This window comes from Cebus imitator, unplaced genomic scaffold, assembly GCF_001604975.1.
Source record: "Cebus imitator isolate Cc_AM_T3 unplaced genomic scaffold, Cebus_imitator-1.0 Scaffold344, whole genome shotgun sequence".
NCBI lineage: Eukaryota > Metazoa > Chordata > Mammalia > Primates > Cebidae > Cebus > Cebus imitator.
Window position 1 is genome coordinate 1,335,807 of NW_016107659.1, and position 10,080 is coordinate 1,345,886.

Here is a 10,080-nt window from a genome sequence, read left to right on the forward strand (position 1 = left end):
AAAAAAAAAAAAAAAAAAAAAAAAAAAAAAAAAAAAAGCAAAGAAAAAGAAAAAGAAAAAAAAGTGATTGGGGAGATGACAAGCTAACACAAATAATATGCAGCCACTGTATCAGCTAATATTAGATGTCTGCCTTGCATCACAAATATAAATGATACCCTGATGATTAAAGACCTAAACTTGAAAACAGAGTCTTGAAAAACACTTCGAGGAAAAATTAGAAAAATGACTTCAATATTTAAGGGGTAAGGATTCATTTCAATGCCTGTAATTGACACAGGATTAATGTCTAGAATATATAAGAAATTCCTCTGAATTAACCTGAAAAAAAATCCATAAAAAATGGAGAAAGCACATGAGAGATAATTTACAGAAGAGCTTACTGGAATGGCCAATAAACTTATAAAAAGTGTTCCATCTTAGTTATAATCAGACAAATTTAAATTAAAACAATAATGAAGTACAGTTTTACATATAACAAATTGTCAAAACTCTTAGTAAATATGACAATGTCAAGTTTTAGGGATGATGTGGAGAAATGACAACTTTTGTACAAGGCTGGTGGGAGGTAAATCATTACAATAACCTTAAAGATCAAGTTGCTAATGTTAGATAAACTTGAAAGTTCTCATACCCTCTATGCAAAAGAATGTTCATCTACCAGTGTTTGAAATTGAAAATAATGGCAACAAATCAAATGTTGGAGAATAGATGAATAAATTGCAATAGAATTACACAACAATTCAATAGATTGAACTGCATGTGTCCAAAAGGATATTCTTGAAAAACCCCAACGTAGAGTGAAAGGAGGCAAATTGCAGAAATCTTTTAAAAAAATCTGGGCAAAACAATACTATATGTTTGAGGATATTATTCCTTTATTTTATACACACAGATAAAATGAAAGCAGAATACCATGGCTGGGAAGGCTATTCTGAAATGCACTTTTAAAATAGTTGTTTCTCTGCTGTGGGAAGGAGGGACATGGAACTGGAAAGGGGCAGAAAGGGACTTTAACATTCTCTTTTTTAGTTTTAATATAGATGCCAGAACAGTAATATGCATTAATTGTAGGTGATGGGTATGTGAGCATTTGTTACATGTTTCACAATATTTTGAAAAGAGAAGGACATGAGAGAAAAGAAAGGGTGATGGAATGCAGTCCTAGAATTGGGGAAGTGACATTGAAGTTGCCAGATCAAAAGCTGGAATACCATGCATACCCACTTCAAGAGCAAGCGTGCCACGAGTTTAGTGTATTCTAACACATGCTGTATGAAGTGGCTCACATCTCCTCCTAGATGCACTGATGTGTTATATGAGTGCAAGATATCAGCTAGAATTTGGGCCTCTTATCCTTGGCTCAAAACTCACTTGTCATAGCACAGGATTTTTTTTTTCTTTTTATGCAGTGGGATAGATCTTGCTGCAGAAGGCAGGTATCCTCTTTTGCAGAAGGGGAGGATATGAATAGGCCAGAGATGGTGACAGGGGAGTGTGTGGAGTGATATTAGCCTATTACTCAGGACAATGATTGGCCTCCACAGTTTACCTAAGAGAAAAAATAATCACCTCTTTAATTGAAGGAAGAAGGTTGGAACCCCAGCCCTTACAGGGAACCTTCTAGCTCGGTTTCTAGATTCTCAGATTTCCCTGTTACACCAGTTCTCAATTGGGGCTCCCATCACAGCCCAGCAGATTATTTATTTTCACATCTTAGGACCTGTTCCCTTCAGAAACTCTGTACTTACTCTCTAACTTGGCTGTAGTCAAATTTGGGGCCATAATTTTGAGGGAGAAGAGGAACAAAGCCAATATTTAAGGTCCAAGCCAGGATCAAGACTATCTGAAGAGGATGTGTGTCACTTCAGAAGTAGCCCTACCCTCAAAATATGAAGCAGTGTAATGGTACCCATTCCTCAGCTCAGGTGTCTCTGATGGCTGCCGTGGTGAGCAGTACTATCAAATTCCAAGTCTGAATGTTTGTGTCCCTCTAAAATTCATTTGTCAAAATGCTATCCTCCAAGGTAATGGTATGAGAAGGTGAGGCCTTTTGCGAGGTGCTTAGGACATAAGGACAGAGCCCTCACTCTGTGCCTTCTTTCATTCTACATTGGGATGTTTTTGAGACATATCCCTGTGGACACATGCAGTTCAATTTTACATTTGATTTATTACTGTATTTTTAGTTTCAAACAGTCGTAGATGAACATTTTTTTGCATAGAGCTGCCACCCACACTTAATGCATATGGGATAATAATAATCCTTACAGAAGAAGCCAAAGGAGCTTGTTTGTCCCTTTTGGTATGTGAGGACACAGCAAGAACCCAGCAGTCTGCAATTTGCAAGAAGGCCCTCACCAGACTATGACCAAACTGGCATTCTGATCTTGGACTTTGCAGCCCCCAAAACTGTAAAAAATAAATTTCTGTTGTTTAGGAGCTACCCAGTATAAGGCATTTTGCTATGGCAGCCCAAATGGACTAAGGCGGCTTCAAGGCCCAGCCTTCATGTAGCCGCTGCCTGTTCCATAAAACCACCTCTTGTCACCTTTCTCTTCTCTTGCTTGTTCTCCAGCCATCCTGGTCTTTTGGCAGCTCTAAGCTTTCTCCTGTCTCATCTCTCTTGCATCTGCCACTTCTTCACCTTGAAATGCTCTCTACCCCGACTTTATCCACGCCCAGCTCATTCTCACTTTTTGGTGTAGCAATGCTCAGCCCTCACTGAGCCCCACCTCAAGTTTCAGTTTCACTGGTTTCAAGGCCGGAGAACGGGGATGCTGTATAAGCTGCTGCAGTGATTCCCATTTGTAGCCAGAGTGGAGAGCTACTGCTTCAGCCCGAACATTCCCTCACCAGAGACCAGACACCTCTCTCAAGAGGTTGCCTCCCCTCCATTTTCTATCTCAGCTCTTCATTTGCCTCCTTCAGAGCTCAGTGCAAGACATTTTATTTGTTTGTTGACTTTGTATTTTTGATCTGTCACTTCCAAGGAAAAGTGGTTCTCCAAGCATGGGCCCTGAACCAGCAGCATCAGCCTGGCCTGAGAACTTATTAGAAATGCACATTTCTGGCCGGCGCGGTGGCTCATGCCTGTAATCCCACTACTTTGGGAGGCCAAGGTGGGCGAGTCACCTGAGGTCAGGAGTTCAAGACCAGCCTGGCCAACATGGTGAAACCCCGTCTCTACTAAAAATACAAAAATTTAGCTGGGTGTGGTGGTGGGTGCCTGTAATCCCAGCTACTCATGAGGCCAAGGCAGGAGAATCATTTGAACAAGGAGGTGGAGGTTGCAGTGAGCCAAAATCGCACCATTGCACTCCAGCTGGGGCAACAAGAGCAAGACTCTGTCTAAAAAAAAAAAGAAAACGAAAACGAAAAAAAGAGAAAAGAAATGCACATTTTCAGGCCCCATCCCTGACCCTCCATGAGATTCTCATGTTTGCTAAACTTTGAGAACCACTACCCTAAGTGTAAGCTGTGGGTAGCAGCCTGGACCCCATATATTGCTCACCCTCCATTCCCATTACTAGCAGAGTGCAGACTTGAAGAAGGGGCTCAAAACACCTTTGTTAAATGAATGAGTGACAGCACAATTTGACTATATTCCTGTCAGGAGCTCCCATGTCATTTGAAAACTAGATAAAAGGAGCAAAACAAACCAAAAACCCCAAACTCAAATTTTACTTTATTTTTTCTGACCTTCTAAGGTTTATGCATAAAATACAAAAAAAAATGGTACATGAATAGAACAACTATTTCTCTATTTCTTCAATTTAGAATGTATCTAAACATACTTGTCAAGTGAACAAGTATCATTCTATCATTTTCATTTTAGGACTGTAAAGTGAGCTGATCGAAGGCTATAGATTAACTCCATTTCCACAGGGGCAGACAAAATAGAATTCTATTGCCTCTTCTCCCATTTCTAAAATCTAGAATCACACTTTGAATAAGGATGTAAGGGAATACCTAAGCCAATTCTGTACCTTTATTGAGCCTCTTGAAAGAGGGCTGAAGAGATTGGGTCAAGATTCCACAAGGAGAAATGGGGAGGTAGAGCTGGAACCCAGCACCCTTTGCTAGGTTGGAAGATGAGCCCAATGTCGTGTGTCTAATGCCCATCAATCTTAATATCTGATGTGTTTATCCTCATAAAACACCAAGTGCCTTTGTGCTTCATTCTCACACATTTTCTGAGTTCCTTTACCAATAAGTCACAAGGAAAGGGCAATAAAAGGTGAATTTCCTGATAACCACTTGGTCTGCTTTTGGATTGCTCCCTTCCTGGACAGTTCAGGAAGTGGGGGAGGTGGGGAATGGTCACAGTGGTGACACAGCAGATGAGCTTGTCGGGGGGAAGGGAGTTACGTAGTCACTAAACCCCCTTTCTGGATCCTGGGATGAAAAACCACAAAGCCAGGCACTCTTTCAGTCTCACATCCCCGTGGCCTCTGCAACATTTTAATAAAGTGAGCATTCTGAAAGCAGGAAAACTCGCAGTGACCACAGCAGAAGCAGCCATGCCAGCTGACCCTCAAGCCTACCAGACATGGCCACCAGGCTGAGGATAGGCCTGGACACCCCTGGGCTTTTCTTTGACTACCAGCTTGTCTTCCTAGGTGTCTACTTTTTCTGAGATGTAACAAAATGTAAATGAACTCAGGCTCTGAGAGCAGATAGAACTGTGCTCAAATTCCAGGCCCAATATTCAGTAGCTGTATGGCTGTGAGAAAATTACTAACTCTCTTCAAGACTCAGCTTACTCAGCTAGAAAATAGGGAGAAGAGGAATAACCATTTGCAGGGATCATTAGAGGAATTTAATGAGATAGTGTATGTCAGGGCTTAGCAATCTTAACTGCCAGTATCACTCCCCTCCTGCATTCACTAGGAGTTTCTATGTCTCCTTTGGAAACTATTTACTTAAGGCTGGAATATAAGAAGCCAACATGTATCCAATGTCTGGCACGAGCCTGTACTGTAACACGTGCTTTATAATTGCAATCTTACTCTCCACAACAATCCTGTGGGATAGCTATCATCATCATCATCATCATCATCAACATCGTCATCATCATCGTCATCATCATCATCATTGTCATCATCATCGTCATCATCGTCATCATCATCGTCCTCATCATCATCATCACCATCACATCATCACCATCATTGGATGAGAAAACCAATCCAAAGCTTAAGTGACTTATGGAAAACAACTAGTAAGCAAAACCAATCAACAAGAAGTCAGGGATATAGCCCATTGACTGTATCAGATCTCTTTCAAGGAGAAAAAACAGAGTGTTTTCCTTTCTTGAATATGCTACATGGCTTTCTACCACTTGTTGTAGAATGACAGCAGCAATGTTAGGGAGAGAGAAATTAAGGGGAAGTAACTTAATTTTGAAGTATAACCTTTTCATGCTGCAAAGATAGGCATAGGTATACAAAGATAGGCATGTATACACCATAACTGCACTGGAAAATTCACTTACTATGCCATTGTAAAGTGAAAAACTTAAAGTGTGCTGCTTAACAACAGGGTAACCTGTGTTAGAAGTTTTAAATACATGTAGGTTTTCACCTAGCTTCTTTGCTGGTAGTTCTGTCAATGCAAAATAATCAGACAAAGTATATTAAAAATGCTTGTGACAGTCTTGTCTGTATTACCATAAGGAAAGATAAAGAGACAACAGAAGTTTCCAACTCTATGGAACTGATTAAAACAAATTCTGGACTACTACACAGTTATTAAAAATAATTTATCATTAAAAATGACATTGTAACTCAGATATTCTTAAAGATATTTTAAATAAAATGTGAGGAAATGGTTCATAAAGTATGATAACACTTATAAAATTACATTTATAAACTGTATTTAAAATGATGACATTCTGGAAGAATCTGTATTAACAGTGATTTTCCTTCAGTTGATAGAATTATAGAATATGCTTATTGTTTAATTTCTGCATATTTATATTTCTTTTTTTTTTTTTTTTTGAAAAACAGTGTTGCCCAGGTTGGAGTGGTGTGACATGATTATTGATCACTGATGCCTTGAACTTCTGAACTCAAATAATCCTCCTGCCTCAGCTTTCCTAGTAGGTGGGACCACAGGCATGCACCGCCAGGCCAGGCTGATTTATTTATTTAGTTTTTTATAGGGATGACATCTTGCTTTGTTGCCCAAGCTGGTCTCTAACTCCTCAAGTAATCCTCCCACTTTGACCTCCCAAAGAACTAGGGTTACAGGCATGAGCCATGACACCTGTCCATTACCTATATTTCTAAGAAGTTTTTTTGAAAAATACATCTTTCTTCCTTTTATCTTTCTTTCTTCTTTCTTTCTTTTCCTTTGTTTCCTTCCCTCCCTCCCTTCCTTCCCTCCTTCCTTCCTTCCTTCCTTCCTTTTAGACAAAGTTTCACTCATCATCCAGGCAGGAGTACAGTGGCACGATCTCAGCTTACTGCAACTTCCGTCTCCTGGGTTCAAGTGATTCTCCTGCCTCAACCTCCCAAGTAGCTGAAATGACAAGCACTCGCCACCACCCCCAGCTAATTTTGTATTTTTAGTAGAGACAGGGTTTCACCATGTTGGTCAGGCAGGTTTCAAACTCCTGACCTCATGTGATCCACCCTCCTTGGCCTCCCAAAGTGCTGAGATTACATGTGTGAGCCACCACGCCTGGCCGTGTTACTTTTATAATAAGAAAGCCGTAATCTTTTAAAAAATCATCACTCATATATTATACCAAATACATGCTCTCCGGTTAAACTTCCTTTTTTCTTGCTATTATCTTGTGTCACCTAAGAAAGTCCAAATAGCACTTTATAAACCACAGTGCCCTTGTTTAAGGTCAAGCTGTTTTCTAAGAATCCTGTACCTAAAGACCCAGTTTGGAAACGTAGAGGGATTTCTAAGCCCTGCTCCCACCTGGGCCTGGGACTGCCTTCTGCAGGTGTTGCCGCAGACAGGGTCATGTCCTAACATTTCCTCCACCACCGTGCACCCCCATTCTCAAGATTCTGTGACTTGCACCCCATCGCTCTTCCTTCTTCCTCTCTCCTCCATGACAACATTATGCTCTCTCACCTCTACTCTTTCCCTATCCTTACTCAAGGTGCTTTCAGACAATACACGGTCACATCAAAACACATCATTGAATGACCCTTTTGTTTTCCCTGTTCCAATGTCTGCAGTGCACTCCAGCCTCCAATTGTGCGAGCATAGGAGTTATCGTCTCCACTCCTGTCTTCTCACTATGGGCTGACAAAAGGAAGGTATCCTCTTCATAATAAGAGAAGGGATAACAAATTTCCAGTCTTCTGGGGATCAGGGAATAGGGGACAAAGATAGAAAATGGCTCTCTTCTAGACCACATATATTTTGGGAGCCCACCCACCCCTTTTTTTTTGCAAGGAAATAATGGAAAATTGTGAAGCAGTATATTACTGCTGTAGTTCAGCTATGTTATAGGTTAAAGTAGTACTGGGAACCCACTCACCATTTTAAGTATGCTCCAAAAAATGACTTCCCATTAACTTTGGGTATACAATCTGTCCCTAAGGTTTAGACTATTTGGGCTTTGTTTGCTTCTCCTAATTAAAATTTTAAAAATGTATTTTCAAACCGAAAAGGTTCTTTTGTAAAATCTACCGTGTTATCAAAATGGCAATCACCATCAGCAACATTTCCCAACCTTCGCACTGGAGTCCTTTCCTGGGAGTCAAAGAGCTCATAACAGGAAGCTTGATTATATTACTGGGGCTGGCATCCAGCTATCATAAGAGGCAAAGACAAAGAATGCACATTTTCTTTCTTTAAGACAGTGCTCTTCCTCTATTCTGAAGGCTAGAATCAAAAAAAGGAACTCCAGAAGCCACGTCTCTCATTTGGCATGAAAAAGACTCAGCAGCTTCCTCAGCCCAAGGAACAATGAGTAGCCGAGCAGAATCCCAAAGGCTCGTAGGACCTAGCTGTGAAGCACCCTCAACCCTGTCTGTTCTGTGCAGAGAGGAGTAGCACATTTGCCAGGAGACCAGGAAGAGTAATAAAATCTATTACTTACCATTTTGATTGAAGAGAGTTGATGTGTCCGACACACAATGACCACGAAGATGGTGTGGCTTGGAGAGTGAATGTGCAAGTTAGCTATGCAGAGTGTACTTCCTTTTCTGAGCTGTGTGGTCTATTCAGCTTTCACACACTGATATGTGAGGCTATATTTGCATGCTATCTCAACCCTTAGAGCATTTGTATAGCTGGCCAGGTTTACCATGTTATTATTTTTCAATAATACAGAGACAGGTATAGGTGTAGCTCTCAAGTCTGAAAAATTGACACAAAATTTTTAGAAGTCCCTAGATATTAAATTTTGTTATACATTATTGATCTGTTTTTTATAACCTCTGTATTTTTGAATAAATATGTGTATATACGTGTGTGCATGTCTGTCTCTTCATCTCTCTATGAAGGACTCACACCAAAATTAATAGTGTTTGACGTGAGTGGATATATTATTACAAATAATTCCTTTTTCGTACTTTTTGGAGTTTTTCAAGTTTTCTATCTTGGGTATATAGCACTTGTGTAAAAACATAACTGTAATCATTATTAAAAAGAACAAAAGTATCATGATAATTGTAATGAACAACTCCAATTGTATTTAAATTCATATTACCAGTATTTAAATGATGAAAACACTCATAAGCTTATCATAGAATGTCATCCATTTCCATAAAAAAAAGTACAGCTCAATCTAGGTTCATGTGCTAATTTTGGGGTTAACATTTGTTAGCATCAGACATTAAGGGCAAAGGATTTGATCTCAATTAGTCAGACTTTCCAATCATCCATGTACCTTTGTAAACACATTCTGATATATAGCCTTCTACTAAAGTAGTTCAAGGGTGGAAGGTCATCTTTGTTTTCCATGGCAAAGGAAAGGCAGGATTCCTTTTTTGGTGGTTGCAAATTTCTAGATCTTGTTTTAAGTATTACAGTGCTTATTTAGCATAAGGTCACCAAATTTCTATACTTGATGATGATCAAACACTAATTACTCCTACATCCATAGAAAATCGCTTTTCAAAAAAGATGTTACCTGTTATTTATTCCTTAAAATAGAAATGTTTTCAAAATTAAGATATAATCAGAAATGCAGACTCATACAACAGGCAAAAAGCCAGGGCAGAGGTTGAGTTCCAGAGGGAGAAACCGATACTGTCCTGAAAACTTTACATCTTATAAAGAGGGGTTTGAGCACGGTCAGAATCGGGCTGGATGGTCAGGAACCTGAAATTGCACAGTATCTTACACATAATAAATGCTTAATGAATAAATAGAGGAGGAAGATCAAAGCAAGACTAATGTATGGGAGCCAGGCATCTTTTTTGGTATAACACATTTTCTAGAATGCTTTGAAATGGAGACATTCTTTACCTTCACTAGAAAGCCTCTAATCTACTGTCTGTTGAAATAGAGATCATCACAGTGCAGATACAGCTTAGGGTAAAGAGGACCACTCTAAAGCAATGGTTCTCAACCTAGCTGCACATTAAAATCACCTGGGATGTTTTAAATAGTCTCAGCTCCCAGGCCTCACCCCAGGCTATTATATGAAAATCTCTGGGACTGAAACCCAGGCACTGGTGTATTTCAAAGCTCCCCAGGTGATTCCAACGTACGTGCAAGTTTGAGAGCCTTTGCCTAAAAGAAGGAGCTGGTGACTCATACTAGCAAGTAGTGAACAGATCCCCAGGCCAGCCTTATGGGTAGAAATAATCCTGACACTCTGACACTGTTTACCACTAAGTTAATCAACATATTTTCCCTATGTGCTACATAAGAATTGCTTAATCTTTGTCATTCTATGATTTGCCCTCTATGCCAGTAAGTTGGACACAAATTACATGATAAACAGGAATCCAGCAATTATTCATTAACGGTGTAATTTATTGGGAAAGTCTCTGGTTAAGAGAATTTTGAATTTCAATTCATCCATCTGAATTCCATTTCAGTTTGGGCTTATTTCCAAATGCAGATTAAGGTAATTTTTAGTTGTTATTGAAATAAATATAG

At 39.6% G+C, this 10,080-nt stretch overlaps 1 protein-coding gene across 2 annotated transcripts in view; it reads right to left on the minus strand.

Annotated features, from left to right (window-relative positions):
• The window catches only part of FYB1 (FYN binding protein 1), a 169,633-nt gene extending 161,416 nt beyond the window's left edge, over positions 1-8,217 (minus strand). Inside the window, exon 1 of one of the 2 annotated variants that reach the window (XM_017505896.2) lies at positions 8,069-8,213. In XM_017505896.2, the coding sequence (XP_017361385.1) occupies positions 8,069-8,071 (3 nt within the window). In that variant the 5' untranslated portion in view covers positions 8,072-8,213. Of the gene's footprint in view, positions 1-8,068 lie in introns of both variants that reach the window. The other variant, XM_037730439.1, reaches the window with a different exon arrangement.
• Positions 8,218-10,080: the final 1,863 nt, after the last annotated feature.